The 21546-nt window shown below is 34.1% G+C and overlaps 3 protein-coding genes across 3 annotated transcripts; 1 reads left to right on the forward strand and 2 right to left on the reverse strand.

The window, feature by feature from the left end:
* Positions 1-271: 271 nt before the first annotated feature.
* On the reverse strand, positions 272-1422 carry LOC141704259 (fatty acyl-CoA reductase 2, chloroplastic-like). The gene is made up of 4 exons (XM_074507545.1): positions 1307-1422; positions 1074-1155; positions 516-937; positions 272-425 (listed from the first exon to the last, which is right to left on the reverse strand). Exons 1-4 carry the CDS (start codon positions 1420-1422, stop codon positions 272-274), a joined length of 774 nt encoding a protein of 257 aa, XP_074363646.1.
* An 8144-nt stretch (positions 1423-9566) lies between these two features.
* On the forward strand, positions 9567-12084 carry LOC141708862 (very-long-chain aldehyde decarbonylase CER1-like). The gene is made up of 6 exons (XM_074512672.1): positions 9567-9652; positions 9745-9977; positions 10157-10752; positions 10855-10962; positions 11203-11667; positions 11777-12084. The coding sequence occupies exons 2-6, from the start codon at positions 9815-9817 to the stop codon at positions 11939-11941; spliced, it is 1497 nt and encodes a 498-aa protein (XP_074368773.1). The 5' UTR covers positions 9567-9652; positions 9745-9814; the 3' UTR covers positions 11942-12084.
* Positions 12017-14148, reverse strand: LOC141704269 (fatty acyl-CoA reductase 2, chloroplastic-like). The gene is made up of 7 exons (XM_074507546.1): positions 13953-14148; positions 13772-13875; positions 13255-13688; positions 13024-13185; positions 12791-12872; positions 12254-12654; positions 12017-12203 (listed from the first exon to the last, which is right to left on the reverse strand). The coding sequence occupies exons 1-7, from the start codon at positions 14146-14148 to the stop codon at positions 12017-12019; spliced, it is 1566 nt and encodes a 521-aa protein (XP_074363647.1).
* Positions 14149-21546: the final 7398 nt, after the last annotated feature.

Consider the following 21546-nt stretch of genomic DNA (forward strand, 5'->3'; position numbering starts at 1 on the left):
CCTGTGCACTACTGTCTATCACCTTTTGTTATCACATATAACAGGGGAGAGAGTCCGAATTTTCGTACATTGGCTCATTGCAATTCAAAAACACAAGTACAAAACTATTAGTGATGATATCCGAGGCTCGTTCTTGTTTCATATCACTAGTTACAGAACTAATCCTCAGGAAGTATTGCCTTAGTTTGTTCTCACATGCATGTTTCACATATATTGCATCAACCTCAGGAAGGGGGCAGAAATGAGGTTCGTAATCTTTTTTCCTGGTTTCTTACTTTCCCTTCAAGACATAAGTGCGAAATCCTGGAATATGGATGTCGCGTACATATTCCTTCCAGTCTATGATCCCAACATCGCATGCAAACAGCTTCTTCTCCTCAACAGACATCATCTTCATCAGTGCTTTTACTTTAGCATTATCAAACCTGACAATTAGAAACATGCAGTACTAAAGCTTCATTCTATAATATCGAGATAGAACTTGCGTGTACTGATTAGGAAAAGTCTGTAGTTGCCTAGGTTGAAAGAGAATCTGACCTGCTAGTGAAAAACATGTAAGGTTCATAAATCTGAGCCATATGCAAAAGAAGTTTTCTAGCTTTTCACATTTGGTCTTAATTTTTACAAAATGCTTCTCATCTGGCACTGCTTGATGATCCCTTAGGCCATTCTGTTGAATTATCTCTGATGAAATGTAAGATGAGAAATCAGACAGAGAGCTTAAAAACTTCATATCTGTTATCCTAATTTGCTTTCCATCTCGATCTATCAATGGCGAAGACTTGAAGTGATCACAACTATACTTGAAAAAATCGTAAAATAGTATTGGATTTGAGACAGACGAAGCTGCATGATACACATTCAATTCTGGCTTTGCTTCTCTACCATGCTTTGCCATAGCCACCAAAATAGTATTGACAACGATGTCCACGGGTACCTTTAAACATACACACTTATTATCAGTTGTGGAGGACTACCCTAAATTCAAACTTAAGTATAAACAACTCATAATCTCAGACAGTTAATGACTCTAGATACATAAACGGGAAGTTTTCCAGTTTTCTTTCACTTACAATGTCAATGACTGCGTTGGGATTTTCTAAAATTCCGGGGAGCTGGCCTTTCCCATAAAACAACATTAAGGGGTCAAACATTCTAATAACAAGAAGAAAGGAAGAGGTACAAATGAGAATGTTGTTGAGTTAATATTGACTTCCACAGTATTTCAAAATTGATATAGCTTCCCATAATTACTAGACATTATATCGAAATGGAATCCAAGAAGTGATTAGAAGTAAACAAGTACCTATTTCCTTCAATCCAACCTGGGAAAGGCTCCCTATAGGCACTCTCAACAACGCTAGGACGAACGATTACTACTGGGATATTTTCTCTTTGTTTGGTGATCAACATCTCACCCATGGCCTTAGTAAATGAGTAAGTGTTTTGCCATCCATGTAACTTTGCCCTGCATATTGTACATGTTAATTAAGATGAGTAAACGATACTCAGAGAAATATATTTATCAAGGGATGACCTCTGCAAGCCCAACTCTTTCATCAATGGAGTTGATTTAACTTGAGCAGCCTCCTTTGATTGCAAAGCAATACTCAGTTCAGCTTCAATATCAACTCTTCTTCACTGAAGTTCACTTCACATGCCTTAAACAAAGGTGATTCAACTTTCTTCAAAATAATTGAAACATCTTCAGTTTCAGTTGATTTCCATTTGTCACTGACAGACTTCCTCTTGTTTTTCAAATCCTCATAATCAAGACCAATGGCAATGTTTGCACATGGCTTGTTCTTTTCATGATATTGGCCAATCAAATCAGAAGCATTTCTGAAGGATTTCAGCTTCACTTCATTCTTCTCCAGTTTTTCTCTCAATACTGCTTCAATTTCAGTTGCACACTTTAATTTGTTCTTTAAGTATGCATTTTCTTGCTTAGCAGTATAAAGCTCAACCAGCAACAATTCAGTCTCTTGTTTTTCACTCTCAAGTTTTTCATTGATCTTTTTCAATCTGCTAACTTCCTCATTTACAGCAACCATGCTTGTATGAATGTGGAACATTTCTGTGCTCATCTTTTCAACAGTTTCCTTATATTGACTCACATTTAAATCAATTGTGGTAAGAGTTGGTACCTGTGATTTAGATGATGAAGAAAATCCTTGCTCCAAGGCCATGAATGCATAGTTTCCAACTACTTCATCTTCATCATTATCTGAATCATCCCAGCTCTTGCCCTCAGCAATATAAGCTTTCCATTGTTGCTTCTTTAGAAGAGCATCATACTTTGCTTCCAATTCAAGATAGGCTTTGTCTTTCTTTGCCTTCTTGGGTTTCCTACATTCTGTAGCAAAATGGCCCAACTCATCACAGTTAAAGCACCTTATTTTTGATCTATCAACAGATCCAGTTTTGTAGCCAGTTTTGCTATCAGGAGTGTACTTCCCTTTTCCTTTCCAGCTGATGTCTTTGTTGAAGGACTGTCCTTTGCTCTTGAAAAATCTTGGTTTCTTTACTCTAATATTAGAGAATTTTCTAGCCAAGTAAGCCATTGATTTGTCTAGCTCATCAAGCTCATCAAGAGTGTAGAACTCATCTTCTTCATCCCATTCCAGTATGACTTGCTCTTCAGTGTCATTGACTCTTTTCTCACTTGTAGAAATTGTTGGAGTTGGGGATCTTTGCTCATCATTAGAAGTCTGGCCATCATTCACAATCAGTGCACTTGAGCCATCCATTACATATCCTTGACCAGCCCTTAATGACTTCTTTTGAATCATTTCAAGCTCATAAGTTTTCAGAACCCCATAGAGCACTTCCAGTGTGATTCTACTCAGATCCCTTCCTTCTCTAATTGCAGAGATTTTTTGTTCCAAGTGATCAGGGAGAGTAAGCAAGAACTTCAAATTCACTTCTTCGACATCATAAAATTTATCATGAAGCTGCAAGTCATTTATTAGCTTATTAAACCTTTCAAACATATCATTAATACTCTCTTTTGGTTTAGCCATAAAACCCTCATACTGGGAAATCAATATCCTTCTTTGATTTGACCTAACCTCCTCAGTTCCTTCACAAAGTATTTCAATCTTTTCCCAGATCTGTTTAGAAGTGTCACAGTTGACAATGTTATTATACATTACATTGTCAAGTGACTCAATTAGTATCAGTTGCAAAGCATTGTCTAGGGAAACTTTCACTCTTTCAGGTTTAGTATACTCAGAAGGATCCTTGGGAGCATAATGAGCTGGAATAACCATATCTCCATCCGTGGTTTCCTCAACTCTAACTACAGGAGTGAAGGGCCCATTCTTGAGGATACCAATGTAAAGATGATTGGCGATTCTTATAAACAACAACATTTTTTTCCATAAAGTGTAATTGGCCTTATCAAAGGGAGAAATCTTGATACTACTGATTTTCTGTGTATTCATTTTTCCAAGATATAATCTGTTTACTTTCAGATTTTGCTCTGATACCACTTGTTAGGTATGAATACAACATAGAGGGGGGGTGAATGTGTTTTGGCTTAATTGTTTGATTTTCGATCGACTTAGGCTTTAGCAGTTGGTAGTTGTTAATGATTTAGTAGAATGGATGTTAAACATAAATAACTGTGCAAATATGTAAAACAAAGATCTTCAAAACTCACTTAATTTTATATTAAAAATCAAGCAGTGTTTTGCTACAAAATCTCTAAGTTCTTGTTTTAGAACTTAGCTTGTTTCTTGAGAGAGAACACACAAATTTTCTATTCTTATTGTTCTGCTTAACTAGAGGACCAGTGTTAACTTTATAACTCAGTTAACTGCTGGTTTACACAGTGGATAATAAACATGCTATTAGCTTTTCTAAACTGTCACTTGTCATTTCTATATATAGAAAAACAAATCTTCCATTTCTGGCTTAGCATATCTTTAGCATCCCGTGATTACTTTAATCTCCTCTGTCAGTTAATCTTTGTCATTGATCTTGCACATCTCTCAAGCTGCTTTTTGTAGACTTGTCAATCCAGCTGTGTGAATTGTTTGTTGATTTGTAACCTTGGATATTGAACTGTTCTGCAATTCTGTACTTAGAGAAATTTCTTCACTTCGAGATCTCCAATTAAGTTGTAGAGAACTCGACATCTCGATAGGCATGTTGGCTTGTCGCTATCTCTGAAACTTCATTGTTAACTTGACTTATCGATAACTCTGAGTTCTCTAGTGAATTTTGGTTTATCGATAACTCAGAGTTCTCTAATGGACTTTGGCTTATCGATAACTCAGAGTTCTCTAATGAATGTATACTTGTCGATATCTCTGAGTTCTCAAATGGGTATCTAACTTATTGATATCTCCAATAGCAATTCCTGAGTTCTCTACACCCGATGGATGTTGCTTATCCGTCGGGTAGACATTGCTCATCCGTCAAGTATATATTGCTTAACCGTCGGGTAGACATTGCTCATCCGTCGAGTAGATATTGCTCATCCGTCAGGTAGATGTTATTCATCCGTCGGTACTCTCTGGAGTTTAAATGACTTCTCGATAAGTCATTCTGGAGTTCTCGAATGATTTCTCTATAACACTAATTCTGTGACTTGTAGAGATCTTGACTTAGAATGTTTTACACCAAACAGATTTATTCAACTCCAAGCTTCTTCATAATTCTTCTGAGGCATGATCTTCTTGATCTTCTTCCAGATAGAATTCTTAGGCTTGACACTGTTTAGAGAAAAATGCTCCAGTATGTTCCATTTACATTTTACAGACATTAAATGTTACAAGTATGAATTACAGATTAAGGTTACAATACAACTAATCTTAGGGTTGTCAGTATGACTTAGTCTTGTTATAATACAGGCATGTCTTGCACAACAATCTCCCCCAATTTGTGAGAAGATTGCTTATCATAAATTCATGCCTGTTAACAAGACTAACCCCAAGTTAAAGAATGAAAATAAGATAATACAAAAGCTGATACAACACTTGTACAATGAATATTTGACAGTTTACAATAATTAAGTAAAGACTGAGCTGTCTGATTCTTTCTCAATTATGTTCTTAATTTACACAAGTATTTCCAATTCTTCTAGGATGAGGGTGTCAGTTAGAGCCTCTATTAGTTTCAGCAAATCTGGCTTAGGATATCTAGCTAACATCCCTATCATGTAACTTGACAAAGAGTCAGCTTTTATATTCAGAAATCTTCCATCCTATGATATTCTGCTCTTGCCTGCTGCCTTCAACTCTTCTGATCTTCTGATATACTCAGATCATAGATGTTGATGATATTATTAGCTCCAGTAATCTTTGACATTCTTCTGAGGCATAATTCTTTGACATCATCTATTATATATTACATATGAGACTAAACATTAGTTATAAGTATTATTCAAACCGTTGGTTGATTGTTAAAATAACAAACAAAATACTTTTTTTTTGTAAAAATTTTGTCTTATCATTAAAACATATAGATCTTGACATAAGTACGGTTGGATCATTCATAAATATTTTTTTAAAAATTCGATACATCAATATAGGACTAAATAGAAGTACTGGTCAAACTACTGGTTGACTATTAAAATAGCAAACCAAATATATTTATTTTTTCTAAATTTTTAATTATATCACTTAAATATATAGATCTTGGCATCCGTACGGTTGGATCATTTATAAATAATTTTAAAAAAATCACAACACCAATCAGGGAATAAATACTAGTTACAAGTAGTAGTCAAATCACTTGTTAAAATTTTTATTTTTAATATCTAATTTTTTTTCAAATTACTAAAATATATATTTTGACATTCATATGGTTCAATAATTTTAAAATATTTATTAAAAATCTGAATAAAATTCATAATAATCAAATATATAAAAATTAAAATATTTTTTTTGATTTTTTTCTAGCCGAACTGAGTCGAGTTCGAGCCGAACCGAGCCGAGTCGAGCTCGGCCGAACATGCCAAAAGCTCGGTTCGAGCTCGTTTTCCTAACGAACACATTTTTATGTTTAAGTTCGAGCTCGAGCCCTACGAATCGAGCCGGATCGAGCCTTTAACCAGACGAGATCGAGCTTGTTCGCGAACGGTTCGGTTCACGAACAGCTCTTTCTGGGACCTCACTCCATCTTTTCAAGAGAAATACTAGAAATATGCCAGCCTATCACCTTTTCGCAACTATGGCAACTATGGCGTTATTATGTCAGCCTATCACCTTTTCGCTGAACATAAAATATTATTTATTATGTAAAACATAAATAAAAGAACAATTTATTAAAAGCATTTTTTTCCTAAAAACATCTTCTTCTTTTTTTTAAAATTAGCGAGTGTAACTCTTGATTAAGGCTAGGACTGTCAAACTGATAATTCAGATACAGATCTGCCTATATCTGTAACCGTATCCGCATCCGCAATTGTCGGATTCGAATACGGATAATATCAATTTTATTTCGGATACGGATAATATCCGTTTTTTCTCGGATACGAATGCGAATATTTCGGAAGAATATCGGATTTTTTGAATTTTTTATGGCCTTACGTATTGACGATAATTTTAGAACATTTTTTACAATTAAACACAAATGATATATTTATATATGTATAAAGTAAGGGTACAATTATATAAAATTTGTATAATGTATTTATTTAATGCATTTACAAAATATAAACTAAAAAAATATATTTTAAATTTTATATAATTATATGTTTATATAATTTAAATATCATATATGTATTTAGTTTCGGGTTCGAATATCCCGGATTCCAATACGAATAATATTCATTTTATTTCGGATACGGATAATATCCCCTTTTTCTCGAATGCGAATACGAATTTTTCTGACAACAAATATTATATTTTTCGAATTTTTTTGACAACCCTATCCTAGATTAGTGAGAAAATGTCTCCATGTAGCAGTTGCAGGACAAGGACAAAAATTTAGGGATGCTTAAATTTTTTCCTATATAAATTCCATCTTTTTTCTCTGAGGGTGCTAATGTATAATTAAGTCTTCCTAAATTATTTTTTCGAGTTCAGGGAATCTCAAACATTCTCTCACCCTCTGTGGTTCAGCCACTATGGAGTCGCATATCCCAGGAGATGGTCTTGAAAAGTGGAGAAAACCAACTTCAGACTAAATCACTATTAATACGGATGCTGCTATGTTCGCTGAAACAGGACGCTACAGTTTTGCTTTTGTAGTCAGAGACTCAAACGGTGTTTTTGCAAGGACTCGTGCATGTTGCAGAGCGGTGGCTAGGGCCGTAATTCGGGCCGAGTGAGCCGAGTTTCGAGCCGGACATAATTCGAGCCGAGATTAATCGAGTCGAGCCGAGCCGAGCCGGCTCGTTTAACTAATCGAGCCTAAACCTTACCCGAACTCGACTCGTTTAATTCCACGAGTCGAGTCGACCCAGCTCGTTTAGCTAAACGAGCCGGTTTTAACGAGTCGGGCGAGCCCTAAACGAGCCGGTTTTAACGAGTCGGGCGAGCCCGTTCATTTAATTTTACATTTAATCGAGCCAAAAACTCTACCCGAACTCGGCTCGTTTAATTTCACGAGTCGAGTCGAGCCGACTCGGGTAATTAAACGAGCCGGAACTTCTGCCCGAACTCGGCTCGTTTAACTAAACGAGCCGAGTCGAGCCCACTTAAACGAGTTCGAGCCGGGCAAGCTCGTGAGCCGCCCGACTCGAATTACAGCCCTAGCTGTGGCTAAGGCTATCGACAAAGGCTGAACCAACCGGGCTAACCTAGGCCGAAGCCCTGGCTAAACTGAAAATGTCAATAAAAACTTTTCATAAAGTCACAATTTTTAGTTGAGAATCAGTAGAAGTTTTACTTAAAGCACCGTCTAAATTCTAAAAATTAGCGAGAATTCATTTTGACCCCACCTGCTTTGTGATCTTGGTTCGGCCACTGGCTTAAAGGAGGCGCTAAGTTGGAGTAAGCAGCAACTGTGTGGACGTCCTGTTATATTGAGTCTGATTCTTTGTTACTCATTGAACTATGGAGTCATACTTTGAGGTGGTGGTGGAAGAATGTTTGTGTATACTAGAGACATTGTCAGATGTGTCTTTATTTTCTTTTAAACGATCTGCAAATGGGGTGGCTCATTGTCTAGCACGAGCATCCTATTTTTATCTCTGATCGTATGTTTCAAGGGAGTAATGTTCCCTATGAAATGCAGCAACCTCTATAATCCTAACTTAGATTCATAAGGGGTTAAAAATCAAGTAGGTGACTGATTACGTCCAAATAACTTAAATAGGTCATTCATTGCAAATTTGACTCAAAGTGATCATTAATTCATTTAATTTGATCATTTCGATAAAGTCAAAAATTGAAATTACCCAAAATTGAAAAATGGTAAAATAGAATGGTAGAGCTCGTTTTGGACTTCAATATGGTTACTAAAACTTTCTATTTGGCTCACAGAATCATGTTGAAATCTGGCTTTATTTCTCCTAACTTGAGCTATTTTTAAAACTTTGAAGATTAAAAACGAGATTTCATCATGATTTTGTGAGTCAAAAAACAAGTTTTAATAACCATATTGAAGCCCAAAATGACCCCTACCCTCCCGCGTTAACTTTTTTTGATTTTGGCTAATTTCAGTTTTTGACTATAACGAAGTGATCAAATTAAGTTATTTGATGATCATTTTGAGTCAAATTTGCAATGAGTAACCTACTTGAGTTTTTTGGACGCAGTTAGTCACTTACTTGATATTTAACCCGATTCATAAGATTTTCTTTTTTACTTGCGATAGGTAAAGACATTGTTTTTGATTTTTGAAGGTTTTACATCAAGATGAATATGTCTGTTAGCATAACGTGTTGCCACCTCTTGTGCTGGAAGAACAACAAAACTTGAAGAGCTCAATTACAATGAGTTCTTGATTATAGACTCTAGAAAGCATATTCTTAGCAGTGGAAAAAATTAATATGGTAGTAACATATAAGCTTGTCCTGGTTTATCACATTCGCGAACCATGGACAGAGAAGGGAGAAATGAGGCTTTGTCACTGTACTATTTCTGAATCATCCTGGTGTTCCTAGTTTACTTTCCCTTCAAGACGTAAGTGTGAAATCCTGGAATGTGGATGTTGCATACATATTCCTTCCAGTCTATGATCCCAACGTCGCATTCAAACAGCTTCTTCTCTTCAACAGACATCATCTTCATCAGTACTTTCACTTTAGCATTATCAAACCTGACAATTAGAAAAATGCAGTATTAAAGATTCATTCTATAATATTGAGATAGAACTTTCGTGAATTGATTAGGAAAAGTCTGTAGTTGCCTAGGTTGAAAGAGAATCTGACCTGCTAGTGAAAAACATGTAAGGTTCATAAATCTGAGCCATATGCAAAAGAAGTGTTTCTAGCTTTTCACATTTGGTCTTAATTTTTACAAAATGCTTCTCATCTGGCACTGCTTGATGATCCCTTAGGCCATTCTGTTGAATTATCTCTGATGAAATGTAAGATGAGAAATCAGACAGAGAGCTTAAAAACTTCATATCTGTTATCCTAATTTTAATTCTGTTGAGTTAAAATTTGGATTTCGTATTCTCGTTATCGAACAGCCAAGCTTAGAATTGTTGACAAGAACATTGAGTTTGAACAAGTTGATAGGGAAAGAGATTGGTAATTAAGTTCTTCTCTTGCTATTTGTTTAGCTCTGATTGTTGTATTGCTGATATTTAAATGCTTGTGATTTCTTTAATTTTGCGCCACAGGGATGATACTATTTTGGCGGTTGCGCTGCTATACTATCTGTTTAGTTTCACTCATCCAGCAATTGCGAAAATGCCATTGTGGAAGCTTGATGGTGCAATTCTAATGTTTTTGCTTCATGTTGGTCCTATTGAGTTTCTGTACTATTGGTTTCATAGAGCACTTCATCATCATTTTCTATACTCTCGCTACCACTCTCATCATCACTCTTCGATTGTTACCGAGCCTATTACATGTAAGTTTATGCAACAATCTTACTACGTGTGTGTGCAGGGGAGAATCTAGTAAGGGGCACGGAGGGGAGACATGTGTCTCCCCTAAACAATTTACGTTTTTTCACCATTAAAACGTCTGTATATCTGTTGTTTTTGAAATTTAGTTACTAATTTGGAAAATTTTACTGAAACTTTGCAGCTGTTATTCATCCATTCGCGGAGGATTTAGCATACGTTGTACTCTTTGCAGAACCAATGGTGATTCTAAACCTTACAGGAACTGCATCAATTCTTGCATTTCTCGGCTACATTGCTATTTTTGATTTCGTAAACTATATGGGACACTGCAATTTCGAATTCATTCCTACTTGGCTTTTCAGAGTCTTTCCTCCCCTTAAGTACTTACTGTACACACCATCATTCCATTCTCTTCACCACACTCAGTTCAAAACAAACCTCTCACTTTTTATGCCCATCTATGACTACATTTACGGAACAATGGACAAGTCTACTGATAGCTTGCATCAAACATCCCTTGAGAAAAAGGAAGACAGACCGGATGTCGTTCATTTAACTCACTTAACTACTGCAGAATCTGTTTATCATCTACGTTTAGGATTCGCTTCTGTTTCTTCTAAGCCAGAGAAATCGAGATGGTACTTAAAGCTGATGGCACCAGTGACATGGTGGTCCATGATTATCACTTCATTTTATGGAAAAACGGTCATTTCTGAGAGGAATCAGTTCGGAGAGCTTAAAGTCCAGTCATGGGCAGTTCCTAGATTTAACGTGCAAGTATGTTTTGTTTATCAGGAAACTGAGTTTTGATTCATATTTCAGTTAGTCTAATTGCTTGTCAGGGTGATGCTATATTGGTTCATTTTCTTGTTTCTGCAGTACTTTTCGAAATGGCAGAGAAAAGCTATCAATGGATTTATAGAAAATGCCATACTAGAAGCAGAATCAAAAGGCACTAAAGTCTTAAGTTTAGGCCTTCTGAACCAGGTGACGAATTATACATCAGTTTGCTAAGAAAACCGATGTCTATGTACATCTTTAACATCGGTTAAAAACCGATGTTAGAGACCCCTACCTCTCTCTGTACATGCGAAAACATCGTTTTGAAAAAAAAAAGTATCCAAGGCCATTTTTCTAGTAGTGAATACTCCATTTTGTCGGGGAAACATATTTTGTTTCTTTTTCAAGAAAATTTCTCACAAGACTTATCTTTTCATTTTTCTGCAGAGTGAAGAACTCAACCAAAATGGTGAAATTTTCATCGAAAAATTCCCTAATTTGAAACTAAGAGTTGTAGATGGGAGTGCTCTGGCCATTGCTATTGTCCTAAACAACGTTCCGCAAGGCACAACACAAGTGCTCCTTAGAGGCAAGGTCACAAAAGTTGCTTGTGCAGTAGCTTCTGCTTTGTGCAAAAGGGGAATACAAGTGGCTGCTGATGGAGATGAGTATGAGAAGCTACAAGAAGCCACAAAGTACAGTGAGAATTTGATCCGACTAAGCGGCTATGAGCAAAAAGTATGGATAGTAGGAGAAGGACTTGGTGATGAAGAACAGTCTAGAGCTGATAAGGGAACAGTTATCATTCCATTTTCTTCATTACCTCCTATCAAAGTTCGCGATGATTGCTTGTACCATCACACACCAGCAATGGTGATCCCTGCATCTCTTGAAAACGTCGATTCCTGTGAGGTTAGTACATCATGTCATCTTCTTGATCATATTTATATCTTATAAACATTAGTCTCAAGAGTTCAGTAACATACACATATTAATAATCATTGCGTGTTTCGTTTAACAGAACTGGCTACCAAGGAGAGTTATGAGCGCTTCACGAGTAGCCGGAATGGTACATGCCTTGGAAGGATGGAGTGAACATGAATGTGGAAGCACCATTTTAGACATTGCAAAAGTGTGGGAAGCTTGTCTAAAACATGGATTTAAACCATTAACCACACCATATTAACTTCAGAAACATGGTTGCAGAGTTTTCTACTTTCTGTAATGTACAACAAATAAGGTTCCAAGTGTGTAATCTTGATTAGGAACTACTGTTGTGTCGTGTACAAAATATTTCCCAAAATTTTCCTAAGAATAATATGAGATGTCGCGTACATGCGTAAGAATAATATTCTTTCCAGTCTATGATCCCAACGTCGCATTCAAACAGCTTCTTCTCTTCAACAAACATCATCTTCATCAGTGCTTTCACTTTAGCATTATCAAACCTGACAATTAGAAACATGCAGTACTAGTAATTCATTCTATAATATCTGACCTGCTAGTGAAAAACATGTAAGGTTCATAAATCTGAGCCATATGCAAAAGAAGTGTTTCTAGCTTTTCACATTTGGTCTTAATTTTTACAAAATGCTTCTCATCTGGCACTGCTTGATGATCCCTTAGGCCATTCTGTTGAATTATCTCTGATGAAATGTAAGATGAGAAATCAGACAGAGAGCTTAAAAACTTCATATCTGTAATCCTAATCTGCTTTCCATCTCGATCCATCAATGGCGAAGACTTGAAGTGCTCACAACTATACTTGAAAAAATCATAAAATAGTATTGGATTTGAGACAGACGAAGCTGCATGATACACATTCAATTCTGGCTTTGCTTCTCTACCATGCTTTGCCATAGCCACCAAAATAGTATTGACAACGATGTCCACGGGTACCTTTAAACATACACACTTATTATCAGTTGTGGAGGACTACCCTAAATTCAAACTTAAGTATAAACAACTCATAATCTCAGACAGTTAATGACTCTAGATACATAAACGGGAAGTTTTCCAGTTTTCTTTCACTTACAATGTCAATGACTGCGTTGGGATTTGCTAAAATTCCGGGGAGCTGGCCTTTCCCATAAAACAACATTAAGGGGTCAAGGATTCTAATAACAAGAAGAAAGGAAGAGGTACAAATGAGAATGTTGTTGAGTTAATATTGACTTCCACAGTATTTCAAAATTGATATAGCTTCCCTTAATTACTAGACATTATATCGAAATGGAATCCAAGAAGTGATTAGAAGTAAACAAATACCTATTTCCTTCAATCCAACCTGGGAAAGGCTCCCTATAGGCACTCTCAACAACGCTAGGACGAACGATTACTACTGGTATATTTTCTCTTTGTTTGGTGATCAACATCTCACCCATGGCCTTAGTAAATGAGTAAGTGTTTTGCCATCCATGTAGCTTTGCCCTGCATATTGTACATGTTAATTAAGATGAGTAAACGATACTCAGAGAAATATATTTATCAAGGGATGACCTCTGCAAGCCCAACTCTTTCATCAATGGAGTTGATTTAACTTGAGCAGCCTCCTTTGATTGCAAAGCAATACTCAGTTCAGCTTCAATATCAACTTCATTAGTGTAGACTTGGCTCCTCAATCGGTGTCTCCTGAAGAGGCACAGATTCTTGCACTTTTTGGCAAAGCCCAAGACCCGACAAGGTCTTGTGTTTGTGTTGAGATCTATACAGTGGACAAATAAAATTAGAAACCTTTCATCAAACGTAGTGCTGGCTGATGAATTAACAACTACATTGACAGCCTGCGCAATCTCAGCAGCTAAATTAGTTTCAATTCCAAGATCAGATTCACAAACATCACCAGCTACAGGAATAAGCTTGTCCAGCATGAATGTTATATAGGATTTCCCATGCAAGCTCTCCAGTGACTTGAATAACTCCGAATTAATGATCTAATGACATTTTAAAAAAATAGACATCACATCACACAACATTCAAGTGCTTTACAAAAACAAAGTGTCAAGTAAAAACGTACTTCATTTTTCAATCTTTCTGCAGCAGCTTGTTGATCTTTTGCTCTAATCAGAACGTAAATTTTACCCACATCAGGCATCGTCCGTAAGAGTTTCTCGATCAATACTGGAAAAACAAGGTCATACAATTTCATATAGCCTGATCAACTAAAAACAATCTGTTACTCCTATATTTTTACGTACCTTTGGCAAGAAATCCCGTTGTACCAGTGACAAAATAATTTTTGCCTCGAAGAAACTCTAGTACTCCTATACCCCCTGCACCATGCAGCGTCTCAAGATGATCAGATGGAGCCGGAGGAGCCCTGATTGTAGTTGCACTAGAGCTACCTTCATGTAGGTGGTAATCTTTATACACGGTGGTAGTAGTAGTCATCATGCTCGTATTTTTACAAGTTGGTGGTGATTTGAGTAGAGGAGTTACATTTGAAGTAAAATTTCTAGTGCAATAATATCTGTGGAAGGTTGAGGAGCCATTGCTATTGTGACCAAGGAGCAGTGGAGTCTGCAAAGCAGTCATCAATTCTTTGTGCAAGTTTATTGGGAAGGTTTGAAGATGAGGGATATGCTATTTAACTTTTATACTAAATGCACATCCTATAAATGCTACAACTTTTTATAGTAAAAAAGAAGAAGTTAGGACCCCTATCTTGAAAACATTCAAGGTGTGTAATACCACGACTTTTCAGACTGTACTTAAGTATTCAGCTAAACTCCATATTTAATCCATAATAAGAATACGTTTTTAGTTTTTCATAAAATTCTAAAATCCGAGACAGAAATAAAATCATCTAAGTTGAAAATAAAGCAAATCATGGGAGACGCAGCTCCAATACAAACATAATCACTAAAATATTATTTCAAAGCAAGCTCAAATCAAGTCCACTTTAAGATGTCCCAAAAGTTAAGTACCTCAAAATTTGTGAGTAATGAGCCAAGAGCCCAGCAAGAAAACAGTTCTACACTAGTGGATCAAGTATCATAATTTTATAAGATAAAAATCATTTTCCAAAATCCATATGACAAAAGATATAAAATTCCACAGCTCGCTAAGGCCACAAAAACCTGGTGACACAGTATCAAAAGTTCATAATTTCTATCAATAATGCGCCCCTAAGGTATCATAGAGTGTGCGCTCCCCAATGCATCATAAGTAGCACTGGCTGGTAAGGTATCAAAGGCTAGTTTTCCGGAACTATACGCAATTTCTAACTGCTTCATAAGTGAGAGCACACTGGGAATTCTTATTTCTAAAACATGGTACTTGATCAATAATTTTTAAAACAAAAGCATTGCAAAAATATTTAAAAGATTTTAGAATAAAATAAAGTGTGAAGAGTTAACTTACCTTATCTGCAAAAATGGTGATCCAAAATATTGCCAAACAAATCCTAAGTTTCAAATAATCAAACCAATTAATAAATAATCCATATATAATGGTAAGGAGTAAACAATATTACTTCAATGTTTATATAGGCTATACAGTGCTAAACATTACTAGTTAACAAAGAACATATGTCATTTTGATAATTCTGAACAATAAATAAGAAAAGAAAGTACTTAATACACTTTATTACAAAACTATATTTTAGTAACATGCAATTTACAAAATCATATAATAGTTTGAAATTAAAAATATATCAATTCAACTAAAACTATATTTTGAGTTTTCTAATTTCTCTGCAACTGACAAAATTAATAAAGGTGTTCTCAATTATTCAATCGTACAATCCGATAATAATGTATTTGAAGATATATATATATATACATCAATATTATAATATTATATCTTTAGAAGGAAGTTCTATGGAGACCGTTCTTTTCTTGGAGACCTGGAGACCAAACCTAGCCCGTTGATCTATATCTCATCAAACGCTCCACTTTTCTTTGTTTTTTATTTATTTAAAATTGTCATGGTGAGTATATATATATTTCCTGGATAATATATATCATCGGGCTGCACTTTATAAATTGATTAAAACCATTTTCTATATTATACATAGTAAAAATACTATGTTCTACACTGCATATTTTGTATAACCGAGTGCAGGATACAAGGTGCTGCTGTACAATGAAAAAAAGCGCACAACACAAATTAAATAAGTGGAATGATGCAAAATATATTTTATATAATGCAAACCATGTTTATGTATAGAACACGACAAAATAATAGATTTAAAAAAACAAGTATTGCACACTAAGTTCAAAAGTGTTGCAAAATTTTATTAAAAGAAATTTATCATTAGAATTTTTTATATGGAACTAAAAGAGATGAAAAATATTATATTTATTTTTATATATTCCATTTTCCTCCATTTAAATATTTTTTAATACATTTAAATAAATAATCTTAAGAATATGATACTGTTGTTGAATATCTACATTCAAAAATAAAATTATAGATAAGAAAACATAAAAAGTGTAGTCCATAATGTAATAAAAAAAGATTATGAAAGCAAAATTTAAAAACACATAATTTGTATATATATATGTACACTTTACATTTTAATAATTTTTCTTTATTATAATAAAATTTTATATTTTATTTAACAGAAACGTTATCAACAAAATATTTATAAAATCACAACATATTTATATTTTTTTAAGACTTTGATTCTTGATTTTGCACAAAATATTTATCTACAAACTTTATAATTTTTTTAAGTGGGTCTTTTTTTGCCCAAATGAATAATTTCACATATTTTTATTATATTATTTTTAATAGAAATAAAACATAATTATAGTTAAGGAAAAATATTTGTGGAAAAAACTTCAGCTCTATAATCGTTTTTTAAGAGTCAGAATTCTGCAAACAAATAATTATTTTTTCAAAAAAACTATTATGTTATGCAAAAAAACGTAAAAATAGAAAATTAAACATTGTAGTTGAACTGAAGAAAACTACAAATTTCTCATAAAATTATGTTCCTCCCATGAAAACTGTAATATTGCACCTTCACTCCTGTGACCCATTTTAAAATGTTTGGCACTCGATTAATTTTTCATTGTTACATAAAAATGTTCTTCAAATCTATTCACAATAAAACTATTTATGAATGCTTATTTGAATTTCCTCTAGTTACAGTTGTGTTGGTTATTCATTGGCTCAACACACTAATATAGAAAGATAGAAAGTGTCATACTTTAGTATTTGTCACATGATTATAAAAGAATATAACGGTTGTAGTAGAGGTCTCCACGGTCTCCAATATACATGGGTCTCCACAGAACTCAACTTTATAATAACTATCAAACATATAATATATATTTAATATATTTTCCTAATACCCCTATCAAGTTGGAGCATGTAGATCACAAATACCCAACTTACTGAAATAGAAATCAAACTGTCTCTTTCCAATGCATTTGTAAATATATCTTCTAATTGTTCAGTGGTATGCACATAAAAATGGAGAGATAATACCATCTTGCACAAAATGACAATCGATCTCAATATGTTTCGTTCTCTAATGAAAAACAGGATTCTTGATAATGTGCAATGCAGATTTACTATCACAAAATAAAAGAATAACTTTCTTGTGATGTACACAAGACTCAATATAAGTGCCTTTAACCACTTTAACTCACAAGTAATAGCTTCCATTGAACAATACTCGGCTTCTGAAGAATAAGATACTGTATGTTTAGTCTTCCAAGATATTGGCGACTGCTCAAGAAATATCAACCAACTAGTAAGAGATCGTCGAGTAAGAGGACATGTTGCCCAATCCGAGTCGCACCAACTAGTCAAAGACAATTCACTATCAGAACGAAGTAAAATTCCTTGACCTGCATCCTAATGCTTTTATCAACGATTTTGTAAAAACTGAAAAATAATATGATTTGTGTATGACAAATCTGGGCGTGTAACTGCCAAATAAATAAGACGTCCAACAAGTCTACGATATTTTTCAGGATCCGCGAGATATGCACCAGTAGCATGACCAAGTTTATGATTTTGTTCAATTGGTAGAATTGCAGGCTTAGCATCCAACAAAAATGTTTCATAAATAATATCAAGAGTCTACTTTCGCTGACATAAAAATAATCTTTGAGGATTTCGAGCCACCTCAATACCCAAAAAATATTTCACCACCATAAGATCTTTCATGAGCAAACAAGAGCAAAGATAATCTTTAAACATCTTTAATGCATGAGAATCACTTCCAGAAATAATCAAGTAATCAATATAGAAAAGCACGTTTATTTGTACACCACCCTTTGTATATGTAAAAAGCGAATAATCAGAATAAAATTGCATAAATTCATACTCCTTTAATGCGGCAACAAGTTTATCAGAACAACAACGAGGTGACTATCTTAACCGATATATTGACTTATAAAGATGATAAACCATACTTGGAGTTGGAGATTTAAAACCAGGCAGAAGTTTAATATATACTTCCTCATCGAGATCACCGTGTAAAAAGCATTATGGACATCCATTTAATGTAATTCCAAATTTTTTATTGCAGCAATGGCTAAGAAAGCCCGAATAGTCACCATCTTTGACACAAGAGCAAATATTTCATTATAATCAATACCTTCCACCTGATGATTCCCAAAAACAACCAGTCTAGCATTCATTCTTTCAATGGTGCCATCTGAGTTGTACTTAATTTTGTACACCCATTTATTGCCAAGTGCTTTTTTCCCTGGAGGAAGATACTTCATGATCCATGTGCCATTATCTTCTAAATCTTGAATTTCTTTTTATATCGCATTACGCCACCCTGGGTCCTTCACAGCCTCCTTAAAAGATTGTGGCTCCATACCTGTAGTAATAGCTGCAAGAAAATTTCGGTGTTTAACAAAAAATTTATCACAACTAACATAATGTGCTTTCGGAAAACGTGTACTCGAAGGAGAATTGGGAGTAGAGAAAACATATGATGGAGTCTTATGTAATACTGTATGTGTTACAAAGTCTAGTCGATGGAAATTTTGTTCTCATTTCTCGACCCGAAGTACTATCAAATATAGCATTAGGTACTTGTAGAGGTCTCACCTGCTTGCATAACACTGATTTATGGATCAATTAACACTAAATTTGGGGGTTTAATATTATGATTAGGAGAATCTGAGTTCATTACCTCTGTTGTTTCATTTGGCATATCGTAATACTCAATTTTTTTTGAATAATCTATAAACACTTTATTTTTCATCGGAGGGGGCAATTTAGCATTCACTGAATCATTCTCCAAGTAAGAAAAAATATTCTCATAAAAGTTCACATCACGAGACACGAAAAAATCTTTATTCTCCAAATCATATAGCTTCCATCCTTTTTTACCACGAGGGTAAGCTACAAATACACACTTTCTATTACGACTTGCAAATTTATCAACTTTTGCTCATTGATTATGAGCAAAACACAAACATCCAAATATACGCAAAATATCATAAGAGTGAGGAAAATCAAATAAAATTTCATACGAAATATTGTTTTGTAAACCACTAGAAGGTGTTCTATTAATTAAATATGCTGCAACCAAGATACATTCTCCCCAAAACATGATAGGAAAATTTCCTTTAAATCTTAAAGCGCGTCCAAGATTTAAAATATGATGTTGTTTTCTCTCCACTTGTCCATTTTGCTGAGGACTACCCACACAACTAGTTTAAATAATATACCATTCGCCAAAAAATATTTTTTCATGCTATTAAATTATATACCATTGTCACTGCGTACAATTTTTATTTTTTGTTCAAACTGACAGTCAACCATACCAATAAACCACATAAAAAAATTTAAGTACCTCTATTTTATCACTCAACAAGAATACCCATACATCACGAGAAAAATTATAGCTGCAAATGAACATAGCGTTCGTGAACAAAACTCGGGATCGGCTCGTTTATTTAAACTCGTCTCGGCTCATTTTGATCGCGAACATAAAAATAATCTCGGGTAATTAAATGAGTCGAGCCGAGTTTTTTTGTATGTTCGGCTCAGACTCGACTTGTTTAGCTTGGACTCAGCTCGAAATCGGTAACTCGACTCGTCTCGGATAAAATTTTTATATATAACGAATAATAAATATTTACTAATCACTTGTATAAATGTTTATTTTTTAATTAAAATTTAATACTTATTTTAAAGTAAAATAATTAATTTAATTTAAATTTAATATATATTTTAATAACAAATAATTTAATTAATTTAATATATATCACTAGAGTTTGGTTACTTTAACAAACAATATCTAATTAAACTTAAAACTAAATTCTACCTCACACTTTTATTAGAGGAGTCTATGATAATATCGACCAAAATTACGATTTCAAATGAATTAAAATAGTGAGTTATTAAAATAAATTATAACATTATAATATTTTTGGGAAAAAGATAAAATAATTTTTAATAAATATATTTCTCGACCACTTAAAGGGGCCTGCTTCCTTTATTTTACTAGAGTAGTTCCCGGGCATATGTCCGTTTATCTCATAATTATATTTTAATAAAGATATTTTAGAAATAGTTTAATTCAAATATGTATTAATACTAAATTCATAATATATAATAATAGAATAATAGAATAAAATTTAAAAATAATAGCATACAAAATACAAATATTGATTATCAACTTTCTATTAAATTTAAAATATAAAAAGGAATTGACGAATATTTATATAAATAAAATAAATTTTTATGAAGATAAAATTAGTGGATTAAAGAGAAATATTGTAAATTATAAATATGAGAATGTAAAAGTGAGGAGGAAGGGAAATTGTAGAAATGGAGAACAAAGAGAATTAGCGGAGTTAATAAATGAGAGAGAGATATATTTTGAAAGTAAATTAAATGAGTAAAGAATTATTAGTGAAAGATGACATCATCAAAATTGATGAGAGTTTGACACCTATAATTTGATGATGTTAGTTGTCAAATGAGAGTTTGACACATCAACAAGAATGATCTTAGCTGTACTTTACTTTAGTATAAAAATAGATTTTATATGTCCTTTCTAATCTAAACCAATTTAACTGAAATATCAAAAATTACTAAATCTTTAATAATCGACATCAAGAATTTAAAAGTAATGTACGATTTCTAAAGTTACGAATATCTCAATAATTTAAAATAAAAAAGATTTTGTTCTTAAAACTCGACTTGTGAAATAAGTTGATAAAATTATATGGATTAAGAAATAAGTGTCGAGTGTAAGTGTGCGTATATAATTCAAATTGTAAGATCAAACCAGTATTTGATTTCCATATAATTTATAGAATTATAAATTTTACCTTAAGCTTGTTCGATTAAAAAATATATGCGAACTATTAGTGGACAACTCGACTCGGCTCGAGTTCGGCTCTGCTCGAGTTCGGCCCTGCTCGGTTGTTAGTGAGCAAACTCGTGTTCGGTTCGACTCGTTTATAAACGAGCCGATCGTGGACATTTTTTTTGGCTTGATTTTTGAACTCAACTCGGCTCGGCTCGGCTCGGATAAAACTCAGCTGGGTTCTGTTCGTTTGCAGCTCTAAAAAAATCATCCACCAATGTTAAGTTACCAGTTCTGCTAAAATCTCAATGTATTAGGAATTCGGCTAACCCAGATCATATCTCATATCTTAATATCCCCTCACTCGAAAGCCTGTTATTCGGATATAAAAAGTGCATCATTAGGTGTTTCGTGCTTTTTTGGGCCTAACATCCGGTCAATTACTAGGTGGGGATCTTGCCCCATTTATTTGGGCCCACCAAGATATAATATTAATATTTTGAATAATTATTGAGAATACTGGATATTAGGAAGTCGAACCTTAGTGCTTCTCC

This window comes from Apium graveolens, chromosome 2 (assembly GCF_009905375.1).
Source record: "Apium graveolens cultivar Ventura chromosome 2, ASM990537v1, whole genome shotgun sequence".
Lineage (NCBI taxonomy): Eukaryota > Viridiplantae > Streptophyta > Magnoliopsida > Apiales > Apiaceae > Apium > Apium graveolens.

Coding starts and splice junctions, on each gene's coding strand:
- LOC141708862 (XM_074512672.1), top strand. CDS start 9,815: ATGCCATTGTGGAAGCTTGATGGTGCAATTCTAATGTTTTTGCTTCAT. Junction 10,753..10,854: donor TTCCTAGATTTAACGTGCAA/GTATGTTTTGTT, acceptor TTGTTTCTGCAG/TACTTTTCGAAATGGCAGAG. Junction 10,963..11,202: donor GTTTAGGCCTTCTGAACCAG/GTGACGAATTAT, acceptor ATTTTTCTGCAG/AGTGAAGAACTCAACCAAAA.
- LOC141704269 (XM_074507546.1), bottom strand. CDS start 14,148: ATGATGACTACTACTACCACCGTGTATAAAGATTACCACCTACATGAA. Junction 12,873..13,023: donor GGTTGGATTGAAGGAAATAG/GTATTTGTTTAC, acceptor TCTTGTTATTAG/AATCCTTGACCCCTTAATGT. Junction 12,204..12,253: donor TACATGTTTTTCACTAGCAG/GTCAGATATTAT, acceptor TCTAATTGTCAG/GTTTGATAATGCTAAAGTGA.
- LOC141704259 (XM_074507545.1), bottom strand. CDS start 1,422: ATGGGTGAGATGTTGATCACCAAACAAAGAGAAAATATCCCAGTAGTA. Junction 1,156..1,306: donor GGTTGGATTGAAGGAAATAG/GTACTTGTTTAC, acceptor TCTTGTTATTAG/AATGTTTGACCCCTTAATGT. Junction 938..1,073: donor CCAACGCAGTCATTGACATT/GTAAGTGAAAGA, acceptor GTATGTTTAAAG/GTACCCGTGGACATCGTTGT.